A 26003-nucleotide genomic window follows, 5' to 3' on the forward strand; every position below is an offset into this window, starting at 1 on the left:
AACTTGATGATTGAGTTGGAGGCGTGCGTGGCCACGCAGTCGTGGGTGAACAGGGAGTACAGGAGAGGGCTCAGAACGCACCCTTGTGGGGCCCCAGTGTTGAGGATCAGCGGGGAGGAGATGTTGTTGCCTACCCTCACCACCTGGGGGCGGCCCGTCAGGAAGTCCAGTACCCAGTTGCACAGGGCGGGGTCGAGACCCAGGGTCTCGAGCTTGATGACGAGCTTCAAATCAAATCAAATTTTATTTGTCACATACACATGGTTAGCAGATGTTAATGCGAGTGTAGCGAAATGCTTGTGCTTCTAGTTCCGACAATGCAGTAATAACAAGTAATCTAACTAACAATTCCAAAACTACTGTCTTGTACACAGTGTAAGGGGATAAAGAATATGTACATAAGGATATATGAATGAGTGATGGTACAGAGCAGCATAGGCAAGATACAGTAGATGGTATCGGGTACAGTATGTACAAATGAGATGAGTATGTAAACAAAGTGGCATAGTATAGTATAAAGTGGCTAGTGATACATGTATTACATAAGGATACCGTCGATGATATAGAGTACAGTATATACGTATGCGTATGAGATGAATAATGTAGGGTAAGTAACATTTATATAAGGTAGCATTGTTTAAAGTGGCTAGTGATATATTTACATCATTTCCCATCAATTCCCATTATTAAAGTGGCTGGAGTTGAGTCAGTGTCAGTGTGTTGGCAGCAGCCACTCAGTGTTAGTGGTGGCTGTTTAACAGTCTGATGGCCTTGAGATAGAAGCTGTTTTTCAGTCTCTCGGTCCCAGCTTTGATGCACCTGTACTGACCTCGCCTTCTGGATGATAGCGGGGTGAACAGGCAGTGGCTCGGGTGGTTGATGTCCTTGATGATCTTTATGGCCTTCCTGTGACATCGGGTGGTGTAGGTGTCCTGGAGGGCAGGTAGTTTGCCCCCGGTGATGCGTTGTGCAGACCTCACTACCCTCTGGAGAGCCTTACGGTTGAGGGCGGTGCAGTTGCCATACCAGGCGGTGATACAGCCCGCCAGGATGCTCTCGATTGTGCATCTGTAGAAGTTTGTGAGTGCTTTTGGTGACAAGCCGAATTTCTTCAGCCTCCTGAGGTTGAAGAGGCGCTGCTGCGCCTTCTTCACGATGCTGTCTGTGTGAGTGGACCAATTCAGTTTGTCTGTGATGTGTATGCCGAGGAACTTAAAACTTGCTACCCTCTCCACTACTGTTCCATCGATGTGGATAGGGGGGTGTTCCCTCTGCTGTTTCCTGAAGTCCACAATCATCTCCTTAGTTTTGTTGACGTTGAGTGTGAGGTTGTTTTCCTGACACCACACTCCGAGGGCCCTCACCTCCTCCCTGTAGGCCGTCTCATCGTTGCTGGTAATCAAGCCTACCACTGTTGTGTCGTCCGCAAACTTGATGATTGAGTTGGAGGCGTGCGTGGCCACGCAGTCGTGGGTGAACAGGGAGTACAGGAGAGGGCTCAGAACGCAACCTTGTGGGGCCCCAGTGTTGAGGATCAGCGGGGAGGAGATGTTGTTGCCTACCCTCACCACCTGGGGGCGGCCCGTCAGGAAGTCCAGTACCCAGTTGCACAGGGCGGGGTCGAGACCCAGGGTCTCGAGCTTGATGACGAGCTTGGAGGGTACTATGGTGTTGAATGCCGAGCTGTAGTCGATGAACAGCATTCTCACATAGGTATTCCTCTTGTCCAGATGGGTTAGGGCAGTGTGCAGTGTGGTTGAGATTGCATCGTCTGTGGACCTATTTGGGCGGTAAGCAAATTGGAGTGGGTCTAGGGTGTCAGGTAGGGTGGAGGTGATATGGTCCTTGACTAGTCTCTCAAAGCACTTCATGATGACGGATGTGAGTGCTACGGGGCGGTAGTCATTTAGCTCAGTTACCTTAGCTTTCTTGGGAACAGGAACAATGGTGGCCCTCTTGAAGCATGTGGGAACAGCAGACTGGTATAGGGATTGATTGAATATGTCCGTAAACACACCGGCCAGCTGGTCTGCGCATGCTCTGAGGGCGCGGCTGGGGATGCCGTCTGGGCCTGCAGCCTTGCGAGGGTTAACACGTTTAAATGTCTTACTCACCTCGGCTGCAGTGAAGGAGAGACCGCATGTTTTCGTTGCAGGCCGTGTCAGTGGCACTGTATTGTCCTCAAAGCGGGCAAAAAAGTTATTTAGTCTGCCTGGGAGCAGGACATCCTGGTCCGTGACTGGGCTGGATTTCTTTCTGTAGTCCGTGATTGACTGTAGACCCTGCCACATGCCTCTTGTGTCTGAGCCGTTGAATTGAGATTCTACTTTGTCTCTGTACTGACACTTAGCTTGTTTGATAGCCTTGCGGAGGGAATAGCTGCACTGTTTGTATTCGGTCATGTTACCAGACACCTTGCCCTGATTAAAAGCAGTGGTTCGCGCTTTCAGTTTCACGCGAATGCTGCCATTAATCCACGGTTTCTGGTTAGGGAATGTTTTAATCGTTGCTATGGGAACGACATCTTCAACGCACGTTCTAATGAACTCACACACCGAATCAGCGTATTCGTCAATGTTGTTGTCTGACGCAATACGAAACATGTCCCAGTCCATGTGGTGGAAGCAGTCTTGGAGTGTGGAGTCAGCTTTATGGACCAGCGTTGGACAGACCTCAGCGTGGGAGCCTCTTGTTTTAGTTTCTGTCTGTAGGCAGGGATCAACAAAATGGAGTCGTGGTCAGCTTTTCCGAAAGGGGGGCGGGGCAGGGCCTTATATGCGTCGCGGAAGTTAGAGTAACAATGATCCAAGGTCTTTCCACCCCTGGTTGCGCAATCGATATGCTGATAAAATTTAGGGAGTCTTGTTTTCAGATTAGCCTTGTTAAAATCCCCAGCTACAATGAATGCAGCCTCCGGATGAATGGTTTCCAGTTTGCAAAGAGTTAAATAAAGTTCGTTCAGAGCCATCGATGTGTCTGCTTGGGGGGGGATATATACGGCTGTGATTATAATCGAAGAGAATTCTCTTGGTAGATAATGCGGTCTAGATTTGATTGTGAGGAATTCTAAATCAGGTGAACAGAGGGATTTGAGTTCCTGTATGTTTCTTTCATCACACCATGTCGCGTTAGTCATAAGGCATACGCCCCCGCCCCTCTTCTTACCAGAAAGATGTTTGTTTCTGTCTGCGCGATGCGTGGAGAAACCCGTTGGCTGCACCGCTTCGGATAGAGTCTCTCCAGTGAGCCATGTTTCAGTGAAGCAAAGGACGTTACAGTCTCTGATGTCCCTCTGGAATGCTACCCTTGCTCGGATTTCATCAACCTTGTTGTCAAGAGACTGGACATTGGCAAGAAGAATGCTAGGGAGTGGTGCACGGTGTGCCCGTCTCCGGAGTCTGACCAGAAGACCGCCTCGTTTCCCTCTTTTTCGGAGTTGTTTTTTTTTTGGGTCGCTGCATGGAATCCACTCCGTTGTCCTGTTTGTAAGGCAGAACACAGGATCCGCGTCGCGAAAAACATATTCTTGGTAGTACTGATGGTGAGTTGATGCTGATCTTATATTCAGTAGTTCTTCTCGACTGTATGTAATGAAACCTAAGATGACCTGGGGTACTAATGTAAGAAATAACACGTAAAAAAACAAAAAACTGCATAGTTTCCTAGGAACGCGAAGCGAGGCGGCCATCTCTGTCGGCGCCGGAAGTTATATGAAACCACCAGCTTTCATATGTTCTCATGTTCTGAGCAAGGAACTTTTAAACGTTAGCTTTTTTGCATGGCACACGTTGCACTTTTACTTTCTTCTCCAACACTTTGTTTTTGCATTATTTAAACCAAATTGAACATGTTTCATTATTTATTTGAGGCTAAATTGATTTTATTGATGTATTATATTAAGTTCAAATAAGTGTTCATTCAGTATTGTTGTAATTGTCATTAATTTCTCCTACCAATAATCGGTATTGGGGTTGAAAAATCATAATCGGTCGACTTCTAATCACAAGTCCATAGAAAACTCTGTCAACCCTATAGTAGGGGACTCTAGGCCACAATATTGTTCAAATAGGCCTAGGCCTAGACCCAACAGTAGTGTTACAGTACAAAAACAGTGTTACAGTATGACTGTTGATCCACTAGGCTATTGTCAGTGACAATTTGAGGCATTTTTGGGAACACGGGACCAATTTATGTAATGCATCCTCCACACACTCACCATTGTGCGGTTGCAAAGTATCCCACTGTCAGGCCTGGTATTGTGGCAAGGGTTGCTTTGCTCATGGCTTCTGCTGCTCAGTAAGTCCTTTATGTAATTTCATATAGCCTAGTGAATGGATGGTTTCAAAGGCACTGTACAATATATGACTAATCCTTTATTTATATTGACATACATTAGTCCGCCCATGAGCAGATTATTTTCTGTTCTAGGGGTTTCTAGGAAGGTCAGGTGGTCCAGCGGCTTGGTTTGCTACTGTAGCGGGGGCCCTAGCCCTAACTGGACTACTGTAGCCAATATTGGATTCTTTCTCCAACTACCTCCCAGTTGTACTGGGTGACTCAAAACATCACTAGGGATGTAATGATTCTCCGATATGCATCGGTTCCCGATTCATATGTTTAAGATAGATTTGGGGGTCCGTAGACCCCCAAATCAATCCAAATGTAGCATGCATCGGTCAGAAAATCAATTAAAATGTACAAATCGCCAGTTCACATTTTTTTGTTGTTGCTTATATTACGTTATTTTCTACCTTCTGAAAATAACTTATATTTTGTGACAATCCTCTTCTTCAGTGTCGAACTGCATGTAACTGTGTTGAGTCGTTTTGCATGCCGAACAACCCCAGGCAATATCAGTAGCTGAGTCAAACTGCGCACTGTGCCCAGCTTTGCACACTGACCAACGTGAGTTAAGTGGTCTGTTCTTGATCTTGCACATCTGCGCTCCAGATGCTCAACTAGTCTAAAGAAGGACAGTTTTATTGCTTCTTTAATGAGGACAACAATTTTCAGCTGTGCTAACATAATTGCAAAAGCTTTTTCTAATGATCAATTAGTCCTTTAAAATTATAAACTTGGATTAGCTAACTCAACTTGCCGTTGGAACACAGGAGTGATGGTTGCTGATAATGGGCTTCTGTACACCTATGTAGATATTCCATTAAAAATCAGCCGTTTCCAGCTACAATAGTCATTTACAACATTAACAATGTCTACACTGTATTTCTGATACATTTGATGTTATTTTAATGGACAAAAAATGTGCTTTTCTTTAAAAACAAGGACATTTCTAAGTGACCCTTAACTTTGAATGGTAGTGTACATCATTCTCACACACACAGCATACTATCTTTGTGGGGACCTAAAATGTATTTCCATTTAAAGTCCTATTTTGCCTAAACCTAACTTCTAACCCTAATTGTAACCCTAAACCTAAAATAGCCTTTGTCTTCGTGGGGTCCTGGGAAATGTCCCCACAAGGGCGAATTTTCCTTTTTTACTATCCTTGTGGTGGCATTGGGGGATTCCCGGTACCACCCCACACACGTCAGCTCAGACAGATCCAGCTCAGAGAAGCCCAGCTCATGAGTTCCATCAGCAGCAGATTTGAATTTAGAATGGAAAAGGATTGTGTTTAATGCAACAAATGTTAGTGCACATCGTATCACATCGATTCGTTCTCTAATCAAACTGAATCTCACCCAATCGTTTCAAATTAAAACATAGCCCATGTGTATATAGATACCTATCGAATAATCTTGAAAGGGAAAGATGCACAACCCTAGTAAACCTCACTAAAATATTCAGCAGAAAAATAATAATGTCAGGATGGGGGCAACAGAGGTGGGCTGTTAATTAATTGTGCGTTTGTTTTAGTCTGGGCCAGGTCGTGTTGGTGAGTCAAGCCCGTCTCTCTGGCTCTGTGCCGCTTCATTGCAGTGGGTGATAAAACCGGAGAGAGGGAGGGAACGGGGAGTTAGTCTGTGGTTCAGCTCAGGACAAGTCCCCAAAGCCCCAGTAGCTCTCTGACAGCCTCAGACCAGGACAGTGTCCCCCAACCATCCAGACTATTTTCTGTCATAAAGGCTTCAGGATCTGAAAGGTCTTGACAGACCGTGACACCACAGTGAAATCCTTTCAAGACCTTATGGCAATTTTGACTCCAGCTAGGTCTCAAAGATAACTGACCTGGAAGCGGGGTTCAAGAGCTCTCTGTGTGCCCTGTCCCACTGTCTGGTTCTCACTGGTTTGACTGGTTTCAGATGGTTCATATTCACTTTGTAGGCTGAGCATCCTCCTACCTGAGACTGAGTGGGTTCCGAACAGATGGCTTTCTCTAAGCTCCAACTAAGGCCTCATAAGGGTTTCATAGTACCCCAGTTATTCCCTGTTAACTGTGTTTATCTTGTGTTTATTATCTGTGTGTTTGGTTAACTTTAGTACCACCAGCTGTTCGGTTGGTGAGAAATGCTGTGATATACGGCTGTACACATCCAGCTCTCTGGCTCCTGTTCCCCCGCTGTCCAGTGGGTTGGCAGTGGCATGGTGGGCTTTGTGTTGCTGGTGTTGTGTTACTCCAGCGTGGAGCCTGGAGCTCTTATTAAAGGAACCTGAGCTGGCCGCTGAGAATCATGGAAAAACAACAACCCCATGGGCGCGGTCATCGGCCTCTGTCAATCAATTGTTCAATCATCAAGGTCTCCCTCCATCACTAGTTAACTCATTGAGGTGTAGACTAAAGGATGCATTGCGCCATTCCTTTCTAAATAGATGCCCACGGCTTGTCCAGTGCGCCAGGAATGAGAAGTAGCACCTATGAACAATGGAATACTTCAAAAAGACTGCCTACCAGTCAGGCTGATTTGATCTGGTGCCCAGCTGCTGCTCAGCAGAAGAGCGGTGGAGGGGCTGGGAGTGGAGCCAGCTAATTTGGGTCTCTGAGGCCTGCTGCCCTCTTGTCCGCTGACTAATCCTCCCATAGAGGATGGGGAAGAGAGTAAGCCCCTGGCCTGTTCTGTGCTGTAGAGAGACTGGCCGCCTGGAGAATGGCGACGTGATTTGCCCTCTCTGACCAAGTCCAAGCACTAATTGAAGCATGGCTGCTCTCCTCTAAGCCAAATGACCCTGCAGTCCTCAGCTTTGTGTGTTAGCAGTATTTTTCCACTCTGTCACTCACGCCCCCTCATTGTCTGTCAAAAGCACTGCAAGCTGTCAGACTCCATCTCTTTTTTTCTGACACGCATAGACCTAATCAGGTGGAATTTCTGCGACCCTGTCGTTTTCGGGCCCGTTATATAAGCATTATTAGTCTGGGGAGGAAGGGGGATAAAGCTTATTATCACACATTTTTTGCAGTTTGTCTCTGTCAAAGGCAGTACTTGTTTGTCAGCCTCCACGTTTAGTCTGTGACAGGAAAGAGGCTTATTGGGAGGGTTGTGTGTCGTAATCTGGGCTATACACACTTTCACACACACTCTTTTCCCAAGCGGTCTGTGTGCGTCATTGGACTGACACTGGTCAGTGTTATTTACCCATTTAGGTTCAGCCGTTGGATTTCGGAATGTATGTGTACTGCATCTCTGTCCACATTTGACAGGATGGATGTGCCGGTATGCACGTGTTTGGATGCTCACACTCCTCCTGGCCTTTTCCTGCAGCTGGAGTCGGTCCCACAATCTCATCCCTGTCTTCAATAATTCACCGCACCACCCTGGATGCCGGTGTGCCAATTATAGAGGAGCCCTCAGCCCAGCTCCACTGAAACAGAGAACAGGCACATTGTTGCTGGCCAAAACGTTCTGCACTGGGGGACAGAATACAGGGGCGGGCGGCTAGCTGTCTGCTTACTCATAGCTGGTCCAGGAGTAGGCCTACCACTCTCTGAACTGGTCTGAGATCAGATTTAGTATAGCCTAACTACAGAGTGTTGATACAGTATTGCTTGTCACTACATGTTTTAGCAGTGTCAGTTATGTAATTTTAAACCATTTTCTCTTTTCAAAATATTGTGGCATAGGCTAGTTAACTCCCAACCAGCATTTAGTGAAGTTCTCTAGTGTATTTTATGTCACTAATATTACAAGGGGTGTGTGTGTAATCGTTTTTACACTATTGTTCTGATTTAAAAGCAGCTAATCTGTCTCTCGTGGTCAAAACAGGATCAAACTGGAGCACAATGTTAATTGGGGCTAAAGAGCAAATGATGACCAGGCAGAAAGCCCTATGATGGTGGTGATGATGAAGAGGGTAAAGGCCATGTGAGGTATTGATGTGTGATAGGCTAATTAAACAAACATGATGTCATAAGTGATCTCCGTGTCCCCTTTCCTCTATATCTTATCCACTGACCTGAAGGCTCTGAAGTATGAGAGACACTGGCATAACATCTGTGCCATCAATTCTTTTGAAAATAGGTCTACTTGTCTTTGAGCGTTTTGGGCCGAATGCTTTACAGTGGAATGAGCTGTAGGCTAGATCAGCATTAGTCAACTATAAATGTGCTGTTAAGGTTAGAGAAAGTATTCAGGTAAATTGTGATTTCTAGAGGTCAGATTCTTCATCGGCTGTGCAAATATATCCTAATTCCACTCTGTAACCTGAACATGCACAGAGATTCTGCAAATTCTTTAATTTCCTCTTTGAAATGAGGTGGATTCATCTTGGTAAATGACAGTACACATCTTTTATCGCCTTCACAAAGCAATTGTGTGACTGTTTGCTTGGAGGTAAGCACGGTTAAGGGCGTGGGGGTAGTACTTTAATACACAACCCACATTTCCCCAGCCCCATGGCAGTATTCATTAAGATCTTTCTGCCACAGAAAGCCATTCATCACTGCTTGTGTGTGCGTTCGCATGCGTTATCTGAACATTGTCCCCACGATGGATCCTCCAGTGGGATGACCCAGGCCTACCTCCAAAGGGGCCACTCCCACAGACAGCCCTCTCCCTGGGTTAGTCGTGACTATCAGTGGATAATTCAATTGGATTTCAGTAAGACTTAATGTATCCAGCTTTGTGATGGGCAAAATAGTGCAAATTTGATACATTTACATTATGAAAGGTTACATGCATTGATAAAAGCTGTTAACCACCAAGCAACTTTGCCCAACTGAGCTCTGTTGTTCTAGCCTCTCTGACCCTGTGGTGGTCTTTAGACAATGGGATGACATACTGGAGTCCACTAGAGACTACAGACTACGTTCTCCCACCAGGGTTCTAGTTCCCCCTTCAAATCACATTGTCAGAGAGCAGGCCTAGTCTTTGTCCAGCCAGCCTGGGACAGCTATTGATTAACTTGGACAGTGGGAAGAATAACCGGACAAGAGGGAACAACACCGAATGCAAATTGGCTTGTTGTTCAGGTCCTCAATAGAAAAATATATATTTTACTTTCCATTTAGTGGTGGAAAAATACCTTTGGTATCAGAAGCCTTAGAAAAAGTAACAACCTCTGGGAAGATCTGTGGGGTGCCCTGTTCTCGAAACAGAAAGGCTGGGACACCACTGGAAAGGTTTTCACATGAGGTCTGTTTCTCACGGCTCTTTAAAGCCCATCTCGTTACAGCGTTCTCTTTCTGTGTGTGTCTGTAACTCCAGTTCCTCTGATCTTTACATGACTCAGGTGGGTCACTAATCATTGCTTACATCAGGTGATCTTTTCATGCACCCACTGCTATTCTAAGCTGTTACATAATATGGCCCATTCACAAGTAACAGCTTAGAATAGTAGTGGGTGCATGAAAAGATCACCTGATGTAAGCAATGATTAGTGACCCACCCGAGTCATGTAAAGATCAGAGGAACTGGAGTTACACAGACACTGACACACAGGCATGGCATGGCTCGGTCACTACACATTGAGACCCATAATATGGGCCTATTCACAAGTGTCTCAATGTTTAGTGACCCCGCCATGCCATGCCTGTCTCCAGGCAAAGCCTGTGTTTTTGTGGTCATAAGAGTTCAGTAACTGAACTTTATCCTTCAATGTTCCAGTTGGACAATCATTTGAATTGTTCAACATTAAGCACTGGACATTGGCCTGGTTAAGCTGGTGGTGATGATTTAAAGGCGTTATGTCAGAGCTTTGCAGTTGTAAGAGTTCTACTGGTATCTTTCCATGTTTCACCTACTTCTGCAGTTCTGGGAAACCAGCAGAGTTCGTTCCATAAGTGAGAACAATTACGCCTTCACTACCATGAAGTGTTATCGCTGATGAGAGTCCAATGGTTATGCACAACACACACGTACACACTCCGTGTGTGCTAGTCTCTGTTCTGTAGCCAGACATTCGGCCTCGGCCCCAATCTGTAATACAAGAGTTACACATACAACCTCTAGTCGGGGGCGACCGAGTGGAACACAGCTTTATGGATTACTTCCTGCTAATGTCACAATCCATTTTTCTGAGAGGGAGCACGGACCGATGGGATGGCTCGGTGTGCCTTCAACTCTGCCTGGCTCTCTCTGGGGTCCCCTATACAGCCTGTTTTGGAGGATAGCTAGGCTTACATTAGCTGGACCTCCCTCCTCGCATGTGTGCTCACACACACACAGGATGTTTACAGCACAGCTTTTAGAAAATGGCAGAATTTTGAGTTTAATTCATGGCTGTATTGGAGGTTACAATACAATTTAGGGGACTATCTACATCCCTATAAAATAACTAGACACTGATGTTTTTATAATGTATTGTTTTCATGATAACTGTGTCACCATGTGTGTGCCAGCGTCTTTGTGTATGCTCCCATGCGGTGTACAACACCTCTGAGTGTGTATGTGATTCCAGAATTATGCATTAGCTCCTATGTCTGCTAAAAGGGAATGCAGAGAAAAGGGAAGGAGGAAATTAAGGTGAGGATGGGGGAAAGATGGGGAGGGGGGACTTTCCCTGACAGAAAGGTTATGACATTGGTGGGGGGAAAGGGGATGAGAGCAGGTTTCTAAAGTGCGACCATTTTGGTCGCATATGCTCCTAAATATTTTTGCTCTGCGGCCTGGAATTTTAATTTGGGAGCACCAGTGTGACTAGATTTTTTGTTATTGTCATGATTTAGGCTTTGCTTTACCTCCGAGTGCCATAGAGTCGCCTCGCTCCCTTCCCGGCTGCTTGCTTCCAGTTCCCAGGCTACACACACCAAGCCCTGCCCCCCGTCACTCAAGCAGGCACCACATGGTTCCTCCACGCTGTTTATTCTCTCAGCATGCTGTCAATTCATGCACCACAACACAGATTCTTCCAAAACAAGAGTGATGCTGCTTTCCACATTGCTTCTAGATATGAATCCAGATAATGTATCTATTATACTATTAGTTTGTGTATATGCTCTCTGCAAAATGTGAGTTAATTCGTCTAAGGACGCTGGCATACATGTGTCTAACATAATGCTAATTGTTAACTAATTACTGTAGCTGGCTAAATGCCATTTATTTAAATGCACAAGATGGGGCAAAGAAAAAGTTTACTATAATACAGGTTGTAACCAGTGGTGGTTTATATCAGCATGTTTGTGCAACTACGTGTTCTGAATCAGATGGACTATTCTAAAATCTTTGTCTCAATGCAACATCCATTCAAATGTGATTAGTGTACCCTGGGAAACACTGACCAACGCTTTGGTTCCTACCCTGTCATAACTCCTACCTGGCTTTTTCATTTGTTGTCATGCCAAACAACACCAAACATATAATTAGAATAATCATTCTATTTCTATGATTCCCACAGTTCACCCAAGTGTTTTGATCTATATCGCAAGTCAAATCGCAATATTTGGTTGGAAAATGGCAGTTAGATGTTTTGCGCATATCGTGCAGCCCTACTACCAACCTGGGAACTTTACCAGTAAATGCAAACATTTGGTGGCACAGAAATAAAGTAAAAGTGATATTTTCTTCATGAGCTGTGCTTCAAAAGTAAGTAGGATTCATATAGTCCCGATATTGGCTGGATCTCAGTCAATTTGAAAATATATTTTTCTGGTGCTCCTAAATTGTATGTGGTGCTCCTAACTGTTGTAAGTTAGGAACCAGTGCTACCAATGAACACTGAATTTAGATCCCTGGATGAGAGGAGAGGGGGGGACAAGAGGGGATGAAGGAGGGATGTATAGCCTAAAGGGAGGGATCCTCCTGTGCAGTAAGTGCATTTGCGGACTGCCCAGCCCAACTCAGCCCTGCCTGGTGCCCGCTAGTTCAGCTCAGTAGAATTGCCTCTGCAGCTCTGAATTATTTATTGGACTTCAAAGTGCAGTGAAAATCCCACCCCCCACACACAGACACACAAACCCTCCTGCAGCAGATCACTCCACCTCATTGCGTGTTATATTGCATCACAGCTCATCTATTACTAAAATACCTTCAGCTTTTTTCTGACTCACACAGACTCTATTTTTAACAATCTCTGTTTCTCTTTGTTTTACCGGTCTCACACTCGCTCATTGAATTCCTCCTGTCTGTTCTCACTCTCCAATCTTCAATCAGCTGGTTGAATAATTGAATGGATTTTGATCTCCCTGGGTTTTTTGTTCATCAGATCCTAGCGTTAATTGCTCTGGGCTGTGTAACTGCACTTACTGTGTTACATAAGCCTCGGTACCAGAATTTATTCATATTTTTATAAGGAACACATCAGAGCTACTTAGATAATGGTATATTATCTACTTCGCTTGCTTTGGCAATGTTAACATGTGTTTCCCATGCCAATAAATCCCATTTAATTTAATTAATGGGGTGATTCTCATGAAGCCAAGTTTTAACCTTGGCAGTAGAAAATTTAGTTGTTGCAGATGCATCATAGTTTTCTATCATTCTGAAGACTAAGATGCCTAGTTTATGGTACAGTGTCTTATTTGAAATATTCACCCCAAATTCTCATTACCGAAAGATTAAATTCCGATTAAGGGTCATTTTATACTATTTTACTTTTGGAAAAAAAGTTTGTCCATAAGTCATACAAATTGGATACTAGTGGAAATTTACATGAAACTAATATTTATGTAACAACGGTGTCTGTGGACTTGTTTCTCATTACGTAACTTTTTCAATTAGCTGTAAATACTCATTTTTTTATGAAGTTTTATTCACCCATGATGCATCATCTAGAGAAGTAGTCCTTAGATGAGCACAAGTTCATTCAGTATCTTCACTTACAGTGCCTTCAGAAAGAATTCATACCCCTTGACTTATTCCACATTTTGTTGTTATAGCCTGATTTCAATATTGATTAAATAGATTTTCTCACCCATCTACACACAATACTCCGATTTATAGCTGTGAGTCTTTCTTGGTAAGTCTCCACGAGCTTTGCACACCTGGATTGTACAATATTTGCACATTATTTTTAAAGTTCATAAAGTTCTGTCAAGTTGTTGATCATTGCTAGACAGCCATTTTCAAGTCTTGCCATAGATTTTCAAGTAGATTTAAGTCAAAATACATGCTTGTAATTACAGTACTTATGCTATAACAAGGGTTATTTTAGTCAATTGCAGTAGGATCTGTGATTTTAGTATTATGCAAGTCATAACAAACGACCCAGTTTGTATTGGGTTTCTGAATCTCTATTAGACCTCAGTACAGTTTTTCAGTAGCAAACTATGCAACACTCATTACCAAAACATGCATTCTCATATCTGAAACCTGCTCATCATTAACATAATGCACCATTAATGTCCATTAGTAATTTTGTCTCGATTTGATAGTGTGCCTTTTTGTTATTTTTCCAAATATGTGTACATAAAAATAGCATGGATACACAGTGTTGCGTAATGAGAGAAATTACAAAATACATTCTAATATTTGTTTTCATTATTATGTTTAACTCCAGCATTTTGATTAGGTGAGAAATGTTAAAAATATACATTGATTTGTTAACTTCAAGTGCCAGTTCCGTGAGAATCACCTAACACGGAACCCAAACCGGCTGTGTGCGTGCGCCATCGTGCATAAATGTATTTTGTCCCCCCACACCAAACGCGATCACGACAAGCAGGTTAAAATATCAAAACAAACTCTGAACCAATGACATTAATTTAGGGACAGGTCGAAAAGCATTAAACATGTATGGCAATTTAGCTAGCTAGCTTACACATGCTGGCTAATTTGTACTATTTAGCTAGCTTGCTGTTGTTAGCTAATTTGACCTGGGATATAAACATTGAGTTGTTATTTTTCGTGAAATGCACAAGGTCCTCTACTCCAACAATTAATCCCCACAGAAAACGGTTAACCAATTTTTTTCTAGTCATCTCTTTAGTCCTCAGTCATCAGCTTTTTCATCTTTGAACTTATATGATGATTGGCATAGTATTACCACGATGACCGGCAAAACATTTCATCTTTCAATCACCCACGTGGGTATAACCAATGAGGAGATGGCACGTGGGTACCTGCTTCTAGGGTACGTGGGTACCTGCATCAGAAATAGGAATTACTTATATTTTAGCTTGTTGGCGTGATAATTTAATAACATGTATTTCTAAATTTATTTTGCCACGCACGCGACGTGTCCGGTCTGGTCAGCATATAATGGTGCTTCTTTCTCTGTGGTCAGCAGTCAGCATATGGAGGCATAGAGAAGAATGGGTCGAGAGAACAGAAAAGGATGTTGATAAGTGATGGCAGAGGTATGGGGGTGAAGAGAGGAGCAGAAGGGAGTGGTTGATGAAAGGGTGGAAGCATGGAGGGAACTGGAATGCAGAGGAGAGGTGGGGGGAGGGGTGGGGAGAAGAGAAGAGAGTAGGAGGGTGGGCAAGAGAGGGGAGAGCGATCGATTAATGGCAACCTTTCCTCACCCCTGCAGTGTGATGTGGGGTGTGTCTGCCTGTATGCATGGACTTGTGTACTCAACCCCTCGTGTTTGTGTGTGTGTGTGTGTGTCTGCGTTTGTATGTCAGCCTTAGTTTGCAGGCTGCTCATAGACTGCATGCTTTGAATGAAGCTCTACGATATCAAAGAGAGTCTATAGATACCACTCGGTCAGGGACAACCTAGCACTTCAACACCATGCACTCTCACACACTTACACACACTAACCAGGTTTCCATCCAACCTTTTTATGCAAGTAAATTACATGTCGACCAAAAAATGGCACGACAGGGGGCACTGAGATGCAGTGCAGTGGTCTAAGGCACTGCATCTCAGTGCCATCTGTGCCACCAGAGACTCTGGGTTTGAGCCCAGGCTCTGTTGTAGCCGGCCGCGACCGGGAGGCCCATGGGGTGGCGCACAATTGGCCCAGCGTCGTCTGGGTTAGGGAGGGCTTGGCCAGTAGGGATATCCGTGTCTCATCGCACACTAGCGACTCCTGTGGCGGGCCAGGTGCAGTGCACGCTGACCAGGTCGCTAGGTGTACGGCGCTTCCTCCTACACATTGGTGCGACTGGCTTCCGCTTTGGATGCACGTTGTGTTAAGAATAGAGGTTGACCGATTATGATTTTTCAACACCGATACCGATTTATTGGAGGACCCAAAAAAAAAGCCGATACCGATTATTCGGCCGATTTATAATAATAATAAAAAATAATAATGTGTATGTATGTATATATTTTTATTTATTTATATTTTATTTTTTATAATGAAGCATGTTCAATATGGCTTAAATAATGCAAAAACAAAGTGTTGGAGAAGAAAGTAAAAGTGCAATATGTGCCATGTAAGAAAGCTAACGTTCCTTGCTCAGAACATGAGAACATATGAAAGCTGGTGGTTCCTTTTTAACATGAGTCTTCAATATTCCCAGGTAAGAAGTTTTACGTTGTAGTTATTATAGGAATTATAGGACTATTTCTCACCACGCTAACTAGCTAGCCATTTCACATCGGTTACACCAGCCTAATCTCAGGAATTGATGGGCTTGAAGTCATAAACAGTGCAATGCTTGAAGCACAGCAAAGAGCTGCTGGCAAAACGCACGGAGGTGCTGTTTGAATGAATGCTTGTGGTGCCTGCTGGTGCCTACCATCGCTCAGTCAGACTGCTCTATCAAACCATAGACTTAATTATAACATAATAACACAAAGAAATACGAGCCTTCGGTCATTAATATGGTCGAATCCGGAAACTATCATCTCGAAAACGAGACGTTTTATTCATTCAGAGACATACGGAAACGTTCCCTATTTCATCTAACGGGTGGCATCCATAAATCTAAATATTCCTGTTACATTGCACAACCTTCAATGTAATCTGGCAAATTAGGTGTCCCAAACTGTTGCATATACCCTGACTCTGCGTGCAATGAACGCAAGAGAAGTGACACAATTTCACCTGGTTAATATTGCCTGCTAACCTGGATTTCTTTTCGCTAAATATGCAGGTTTAAAATGATATACTTCTGTGTATTGATTTTAAGCAAGTTATTGATGTTTATGGTTCGGTACACATTGGGGCAAGGACAGTCCTTTTTCGCGAATACGCACCGCATCGATTATATGCGGGACACGCTAGATAACTACACATGGTTGATTGATATTACTAGTTTATCTAGTGATTATGATTGATTGATTGATTTGTTTTTTATAAGATAAGTTTAATACTAGCTAGCAACTTACCTTGGCTTACTGCATTCGCGTAACAGGCACTCTCGTGGAGTGCAATGAGAGGCAGATCGTTAGAGCGTTGGACTAGTTAACTGTAAGGCTGCAAGATTGTATCCCCGAGCTGACAAGGTAAAAATCTGTCGTTCTGCCCCTGAACAAGGCAGTTAACCCACTGTTCCTAGGCCGTCATTGAAAATAAGAATGTGTTCTTAACTTGCCTAGTTAAATAAAGATTAAATAAAGGTGTAAAAAATAATAATAATAATAAATTGGCCAAATCGGTGTCCAAAAATACAGATTTCTGATTGTTATGAAAACTTGAAATCGGCCCTAATTAATCGGCCATTCCGATTAATCGGTCGACCTCTAGTTAAGAAGCAGTGCGGCTTGGTTGGGTTGTGTTTCGGAGGACGCATGGCTCTCGACCTTCGCCTCTCCCGAGTCTGTACGGGAGTTGCAGTGATGAGACAAGACAGTAACTACTAACATTTGGAGACCACGAAATTGGGGAGAAAAAGGGGGGTAAAACAAAAATGGCACGACAGGCCTGATGGAAACAGCCAATTTGTCGGTAAACTTTTCAAATGTTGACAACAAAATACACCAGACAACGTGGGATCTTTTTGTGTCTGTAAAATTTATTATGCGAGGAATGGTGGTGGAAATGCCATTATGCGCAAAAATTAATATAACCATCATTTCGAAGTAAACTTGGAAGTGACACGATGATATGGTGTGTGGTCCTCTCTCTACGACTCGGAAAAGTATGCAGTGATACAGATGAAAGTACACAGATGAAATGTGTTATAATGAACTTCACAGGGTGGTTAAAGTGCATGGTATGAGCATGATGCTCCTTTCCATTAAATATCAAGGGTCTTATTCTGGTGACATGATGATGGTTGCTGTTTGACAACTAAAAATAATCTTGTTCTTTTGTCCATGATAATCTCATCATGTAGTAGGCTATAGCTACTCGCACTATACAGTGCATTCGGAGAGTATTCAGACCCCTTGACTTTTCCCACATTTTGTTACGTTTGTTACGTTCTAAAATGGAATTGTTTTTTCCCCCTTGTCAATCTACACACAATACCCCATAATGACAAAGCAAAAATAGGTTTGCTTTTTGCAAATGTATAAAAAACAAACTGAAATATTACACTGAGATTCAGACCTTTACTCAGTACTTTGTTAAAGCATCATTGGCAGCGATTACAGCCTCGAGCCTTCTTGGGTATGATGCTACAAGCTTGGCACACCTGTGTCATGACTTTCCCACTTAGGTGAGGATCATAGGCTCTAGGTCTGCCCCCCCCCCTCTCTCCCACCAGAGTTTTATGACTTAACAACCGGGTTGTAAATACTTTGCAGGAACTCTCTCTCCCCCTCTGCAGAAATTGAATTAAAAATCAATTTGTTACCACAGAGAGAGACTTTGCAGTACTGTAACACAAAAAGGTTGGACATTTCTAATGTAAATAATGTGGTAAATGGTTCGTGGGGCTCAACAATAATCATGTCAAATCAATTGTTGTTTGATATCATTAAGGACGGTATAACCAAATAACGGTAACTCTACAAATGTATATGTTCCAGTTGTGGAACTTCTATGATTGTGAGAAGATTAAATGTGATTTTAGCCTTCTAACTTCGCCCACGTGAGCACAGACGTGGCAATGTGATGGAACTGGCCTCCAAGGCGAGGGCATAAAAGAGCTGCTAACAATATTTACATTAGACCAGAAAATGTGGAGCTGTGGCTACATGTTGAAATGGTTGCCATTTAAAAAGAGACCAGCGTGACCGACAGCGTGAGCTGATTGGTTAGAAACTCGGAAACTTTTAACAGAGAAGAAGAAAATCTCTACCAGACAGCGGGAAGCGGTGGCTACACGGCTGAGAAATGGTTTAAAACTAAAGACCAGCCGAAGTACAGCGCGAGCTGGATATGACAAAATGGTTTGAAACTACAGTACTAGAAAATGTTAAGACCCTCTGAAACTCTCTCTCTCTCTCAAAGAAGAAGACTATACAGGAACATTGTGTGCAACTGTTTATGCACTGTTAGCCTAGGAAACGCTCTTTCTCTCTCTAAGAAGAAGAAGACTATACAGGAACATTGCCTGCAGCTGTTTATCCACTGTTAGCCTAGGAAACATGACCAGAGACAAAGAACAATTCCCCCTCACCACTATAGGTATCTCTAGGGTAACTATTCTAAACAGAGTGAAGAATAAAGCCCATTGAACACCGTGTAGTACACCACTGGAAGATCCGTCCTAACACTCCGAGAACAACCTACTACAGCTACTAAGGACATGGTGACCTCTAGTGGACAACCAGAGACTTCTGATAATCAACTCCATAGATGGACCGGTTGATTTCAACAGAGACGGCAAGGACATACAAGCGTAAATATGTGTTGCATTTCTAAATCCGAATGAGCGGTTGCTAGGGTGCTAAATATCCATATTTACGATGAGCGTATTATTCAACTGTATGTACGATTAGTTGAATTCCTTTCTCTTCTTTTCCCACGGGAGAAGTAACAAGCCGTCATATCAGGTTAGTCCACCAAGGACTTTTCTTTTCATTGCAACATGTTAGTATATCTGTGTGATTATTTAGCCAATTTGTGTATCACTGATTCATCATGGAGACTAGGGTTTGTGCAGATTTGAAGTCAACAATGTTCAGAATGAGACTGAGGTAACAATGATAATTAATGGATGACTAAGATAATTCTACAGCTATAAATATATTCTTAATTCTGAATTTCATGTCACAACGATTCATCGATACGTATGCTATGATGCTGGTAAAGTTGTCTCGTGCACCTTCAGTGCTGGTCATAAAAAAAAGCTAGCTAGCTCATGGATGCAAGCAATTTTCTTCCCCAAAAACATAGCAAACCGACATCTGTTTCAATTGCTATAGTTAGCTAGTTAACTATATAGCTAGGTGTCATCTAAAATTACCCTAATTTATAAGACCGTTCTTATTTGATTAATGGTGGTCGGACCCATCTATGTGAAGCTAGCCACAATAAGGATTAGCCACAATAGTGGACTTTGCGGTTACCCTTCATAATAAAAGTATGTCATTGACAGTGATGCAAATGCATACAAATAGTAGAATTGTGCCATAATTGACTAGATCATGCTAAACGAGGTTGGAATGTTATATAAAATCACCAAAAGACAATTTGTTAATTTGAAAAAAATCTGTTGAATTCACATGCATCCCTAATAATAATCCCTAATAATAATAATAATAGTCCTCATCGCATTAATGGTACCAACACCTGTATTTGGGGAGTTTCTCCCATTCTTCTCTGCAGATCCTCTCTAGCTCTGTCAGTTTGGATGGGGAGTGTTGCTGCACAGCTATTTTCAGGTCTCTCCAGAGATGCCACTTTAAGAATGTTTACATATATCACATTACTTATCTCATATGTATACACTGTATCCTACACTATCTATTAAGAATGCACGACATATCGGAATTGGCCGATATTCGCAAAAAATGCGAACATCGGTATCGGCCCGATGTCTAGTTTAACGCCGATGTTAAAAACCGATGTCAAAGCTACCGTGGGTCGAAAGTTTACATACACTTAGGTTGGAGTCTTTAAAATTCGTTTTTCAACCACTCCACAAATTTCTTGTTAACTAACTATAGTTTTGGCAAGTCAGTTAGGACATCTACTTTGTGCATGACACAAGTCGTTTATAGACAGATTATTTCACTTATAATTCACTGTATCACAATTCCAGTGGGTCAGAAGTTTACGTACACTAAGTTGACTGTGCCTTTAAACAGCTTGAAAAATTATGTCATGGCTTTAGAAGCTTCTGATAGGCTAATTTACATCATTTCAGTCAATTAGAGGTGTACCTGTGGATGTATTTCAAGGCCTACCTTCAAACCCCGTGCCTCTTTGCTTGCCATCATGGAAAAATCAAAAGAAATCAGCCAAAACCTCAGAAAAAAAATTGTAGACCTCCACAGGTCTGGTTCATCCTTGGGAGCAATGTCCGAATGCCTGAAGGTACCACGTTCATCTGTACAAACAATAGTACGCAAGTATAAACACCATGGGACCACGCAGCCGTCATACCATTCAGGAAGGGGACGTTCTGTCTCCTAGAGATGAACATACTTTGGTGCGAAATGTGCAAATCAATCCCAGAACAACAGCAAAGGACCTTGTGAAGATGCTGGAGGAAACGGGTACAAAACAGGTCTCTATATCCACAGTAAAACGAGTCCTATATGGGCATAACCTGAAAGGCCGCTCAGCAAGGAAGAATCCACTGCTCCAAAACCGCCATAAAAAAGCCAGACTACGGTTTGCAACTGCACATCGGGACAAAAATCATACTTTTTGTAGAAATGTCCTTTGGTCTGATGAAACAAAAATAGAACTGTTTGGCCATAATGACCATCGTTATGTTTGAAGCACGGGGGTGGCAGCATCATGTTGTGGGGGTGCTTTGCTGCAGGAGGGACGGGTGCACTTCACAAAATAGATGGCGTCATGAGGAAGGAAAATTGTGGATATAGTGAAGCAACATATCAAGGCATCAGTCAGGAAGTTAAAGCTTGGTCGCGAATGGGTCTTCAAAATGGACAATGACCCCAAGCATACTTCCAAAGTTGTCGCAAAATGGCTTAAGGACAGCAATGTCAAGTTATTAGAGTGGCCATGACGAAGCCCTGAACTCAATCCTGTACATTTGTGGGCAGAACTGAAAAAGCATGTGCGAGCAAGGAGGCCTACAAACCTGACTCAGTTACACCAGCTCTGTCAGGGGGAACAGGCCAAAATTCACCCAACTTATTGTGGAAGGCTACCCAAAACATTTGACCCAAGTTAAACATTTTAAAGGCAATGCTACCAAATACTAATTGAGTGTATGTAAACTTCTGACCCACTGGGAATGTGATGAAAGAAATAAAAGCTGAAATATTGTCACGCCCTGACCTGAGTAATCTTTGTTTTCTTTATATATTTTGGTTAGGTTCAGGGTGGTATGTGTGTTTTTGTCTCATCTAGGGTGTTTGTACTGTAGGGGTTTGTAGATTTATGGGGTTGTTTCCATCTAGGTGTTTTTGTAGGTCTATGGTTGCCTAGATTGGTTCTCAATTAGAGGCAGGTGTTTATACTTCCGACTTCAACTGTAGATAACGTGGCGTAATTGACACCCACAATGTCTACTGTGTGGATCGAGCAGTCAACAAGTCTAGCTGTCATTTGAAAGAGTAACAACTTTTCAGCAAGACAACTCCAAGGCGAAATCCATTAAAGCCAAGATAATGGAATTCATTGCCTTTGACAATCAACCGTTCTTTGTCCTGGGTGATGTTGGCTTTCGCCGACTGATCGAACACCGGTACACACAAGTGCGCTATTGTTCAGATGTTGCCCTACTTGAGTTACACAGTAATAGCATCACTGCTATTAGCTTCACAACATACTTACTATGGAATGCCGTTTGGGTCTTTGGGTGTCAAAAAAGTAGCACTGTCAAAGCTGTACTTAAAAGTCTGCAAACACCAGCCACGAATGATGTGTTTACTAGCTAGCACCAATACAACCAGCCTGAAAACAATGACCAGTAGAAACTGCATTTTCATTATTCTTAGCAATGATTTAGGAATACTTGTAAGTATTAGCTAGGTTGACACTTGTTGTTTGCCTATTGAAATTGAACTTCAGGTCATGAAAATAAATAGCTAGCCAGCTACTTAACCCTGTTACCCAAAGCTAACGTTATAAGCAGTCAGCTAGCTTCATCTGGCTATTGACACTCGCCTGGACCGGTTTATGTTGTGAAGCTAGCCACAATAAGGATTAGGCACAATAGTGGAATTTGCGGTTTGTCTTCAAAATAAAAGTCTGGCATTGACAGTGATGCAGTGAATACAAATAGTAGAATAATGCCATACTTTTATTTTGAAGGCTAACTGCAAATCCTTGGCTAAAACTTATTGTGTCTAGCTTTACAGAGATGGTTCCGACCACCATTAATCAAATAAGAACTGTCTTATAAATTAGGGTTATTTTAGATGATGACACCTAGCTATATAGTTAGCTAGCTAACTACAGCAACTAAAACAAATTGTCGTTTTGCTATGTTTTTGGGGAAGAACATTGTTTGCATCCATCAGCTAGCTAGCTTTTTTTATAACAGCACTGTAGGTGCGCGAGACAACTTTACCAGCATCATAGCATACTTATCGATGAATCGTTGTGATATGAAATACGAGTGATATTGATTACACTGTGTAACAAATACGTAAAAACACATTCAATTATTATGTGACGTGCAGTCATATTCAGGACCTGATTGGTCAACAAGCTTATTTGACACGTCAAATAGTGTTATTTGACGTGTATATTTTTTTTTGACACGCAAGACCCAAATGGCGTTCCATTGAAATCCTGGTTGAGAATGAAACACCTGAACAAATGAAGAACCTTCATTTAACGAGGCATGTCAGTTAAGAACAAATTCTTATTTACAATGATGGCTCAGACGACGCTGGGACAATTGTGTGCTGCCCTATGGGACCCCCAATCCCGACCGGATTTAATACAGCCTGGATTCGAAGCAGGGACTGTAGCGACGCCTCTTGCACTGAGATGCAGTGCCTTAGACCACCTGCGTCCGTGTGTGTGTGTGTGTGTTAACTATTTAACTGTACTAGAATGCTTAAAAGGCCACTATTGTTTTTTTGGCAAGGAAAATATCGGATATCGGTATCGGCCAAAAATGTCATATCGGTGCATCACTACTATCTATTGCATCTCAGCCGCTCTGTCACTGCTCATCCATATATTTAATATTTATATATTCTTATCCTATTCCGTTACTAGATTGTATGTATTAGGTTTTGTTGTGGAATTGTTTGATATTACCTGTTAGATACTGCTGCACTGACGGATCTTGAAGCATAGGCATTTAGCTACACTCACAATAACATCTGCTAACCATGTGTATTTGACCAATAACATTTGATTTGATCTGAGATGTTTGATCCGGTTCAAATACGGGCTCTGGCTAGGCCACTCAAGGACATTCAGAGACTTGTCCCGAAGCCACTAGACAGCAATGTTGTCTTGGCTGTGTGCTTAGGGTTGTTGTCCTGTTGGAAGGAGAACCTTCGCCCCAGTCTGAGGACCTGAGCGCTTTGGAGCAGGTTTTCATCAAGGATCTCTCTGTACTTTGCTCCGTTCATCTTTCCATCGATCCTGGTCTCCCAGTTCTTGTCCCTGAAAAACATACCCACAGCATGATTCTGCCACAACCATGCTTCACCGTAGGGATGGTGCAAGATTTCTTCCAGACGTGATGCTTGGCATTCAGGCCAAAGAGTTCAATTTTGGCTTCATCAGACCAGAGAATGTTGTTTCTCATGGCCTGAGAGTCTTTGGGTGCCTTTTGGCAAATTCCAAGCGGGCTCTCATATGTCTTTTACTGAGGAGTGGATTCCATTTGGCCACTCTACCATAAAGGCCTGATTGGTGGAGTGCTGCAGAGATGGTTCTCCCATCTCCACAGAGGATCTCTGGAGCTCTGTCAGAGTGACCATCGGATTCTTGGTCATCTCCCTGACCAATGCCCTTCTCCCCTGATTGCTCAGTTTGGTGGGGCGGCCAGCTCTAGGAAGAGTCATGGTGGTTCCAAACTTCCATTTAAGGGTGATGGAGGCCACTGTGTTCTTGGTGACCTTCAATGCTGCAGACATGTTTTGGTACACTTCCCCAGATCTGTGCCTCAACACGATCCTGTCTTGGAGCCTCACGGACAATTTAATTTGAGCTTATGGCATGGTTTTTGCTCTGACATGCACTGTCAACTGTGGAACCTTATATAGACAGGTGTGTGCCTTTCCATATCATGTCCAATCAATTGAATTTACCTCAGGTTGACTCCAATCAAGTTGTAGAAACATCTCGAGGATGATCAATGGAAACAGGATGCACCTGAGCTCAATTTCGAGTCACATAGCAAAAGGTCTGAATAATACTGTAAGGTATTTCTGTTTTTATTTTTAATAAATTAGCAAACATTTCAAAAGATCTGATTTCGCTTTGTCATTATGGGGTATTGTGTTTAGTTTGAGGATAATCTTTTTAAAATTCTATTTAAAAATAAGTCTGTAACACAACAAAATGTGTAAAAAGTCAAGGGGTCTGAATAACTTCCCGAATCCGATATATCTGAGCTGTTGCTAGAGCGCACGTGCCAAAACCAGAGTGCCACATTTGCTAAATAACACAGTGTTTTTATGTAAATGCCCATCAGTACAGTTAAATGCGATGGGATCCATTTACATTCAGGGCCTAACATAAGGACAGCTCAGTATGCTATTCTGTTCTTCTGAAATATATCTACATTTTCTTTATCTTTCTTTAGACCTGTCTAAAAGAAATCATGGATTTATTGTGATGGTGGAGGCTATATTACATGGATTTATTAGACTTAAAAAAATAGATGTTCCAAACGTCTGTATCAGTGGTTTGTAGGCTATGTGTGGAAGCCAGGAAGGGAAGCTAAAAGCTAAAAGGGTTTATGTTAATTAACAGTCAATTACCATGATACTGGCAGTTATTTGCCTGACGGTCACCGGCTCACAAAATGAAATGACCGCCACAGCCCTACTAGTGACACCCACTGACATGCATAATGTGAAAGATCCTCTGCTCCTACTGAAGTAGACCACATGGTGCCTTGCAGCCAGTGCCTGTGTGATCTGAGCCATGCTTGCACCTCTGATTTTCCACAGTACTGGTCCTCACTTCCCAAAGTAATCATTGCTCTGGGGCCTACTCAATTGCAAGTTCCTTTCAAGGGTGACCAGCTGGGTCAAACATATGGTCCAATTAATGAGCTGAATATGGCTCTGACAGACACACTAATACCGGACAGACAAACAGGCACAGACAGAGATCAATGGAAGAGCCACGATCCCTCTCTCCCATCTGTTTGTTCTGCTTATAGGTCTCTCTCAAAAAAACTGATATTAATGATCTCTTCATTTCACATGATCTCTGAAGTGTTTTCCTCCCCTTGTACCACTATAGCCATTGCTTTAAAAGAGTGTTTCACAAATAATTCTGTATAACATTGAAAATGATCTAGGTTCAACCAGGCATATTTTCTCTCATAATATTTTGTCTCTTGACCACAACCCTGGATTTAGTGTAACTTCTCTGTCCTCTCCCTCAGGACCGTAAGCTGACCAAAGTAGAGCGTCAGCGGTTTAAGGAGGAGGCAGAGATGCTGAAGGGGCTGCAGCACCCCAACATCGTCCGCTTCTACGACTTTTGGGAGTCACCCCTCAAAGGGAAGAAGTGCATCGTCCTGGTAACGGAGCTCATGACATCAGGCACGCTCAAAACGTGAGTGTACTGTTACACCTGCTGAAGATGGGAGAGGATGATGATGA

At 42.9% G+C, this 26003-nt stretch overlaps 1 protein-coding gene across 1 annotated transcript in view; it reads left to right on the forward strand.

The window, feature by feature from the left end:
• Positions 1 to 26003, forward strand: part of LOC139416227 (serine/threonine-protein kinase WNK2-like) — a 143097-nt gene that overhangs the window by 40578 nt on the left and 76516 nt on the right. The window contains exon 3 of the mRNA XM_071164643.1: positions 25784 to 25956. Coding sequence (XP_071020744.1) covers positions 25784 to 25956 — 173 coding nt within the window. The remainder of the gene's footprint in view (positions 1 to 25783; positions 25957 to 26003) is intronic.

This window comes from Oncorhynchus clarkii, chromosome 9 (assembly GCF_045791955.1).
Source record: "Oncorhynchus clarkii lewisi isolate Uvic-CL-2024 chromosome 9, UVic_Ocla_1.0, whole genome shotgun sequence".
Lineage (NCBI taxonomy): Eukaryota > Metazoa > Chordata > Actinopteri > Salmoniformes > Salmonidae > Oncorhynchus > Oncorhynchus clarkii.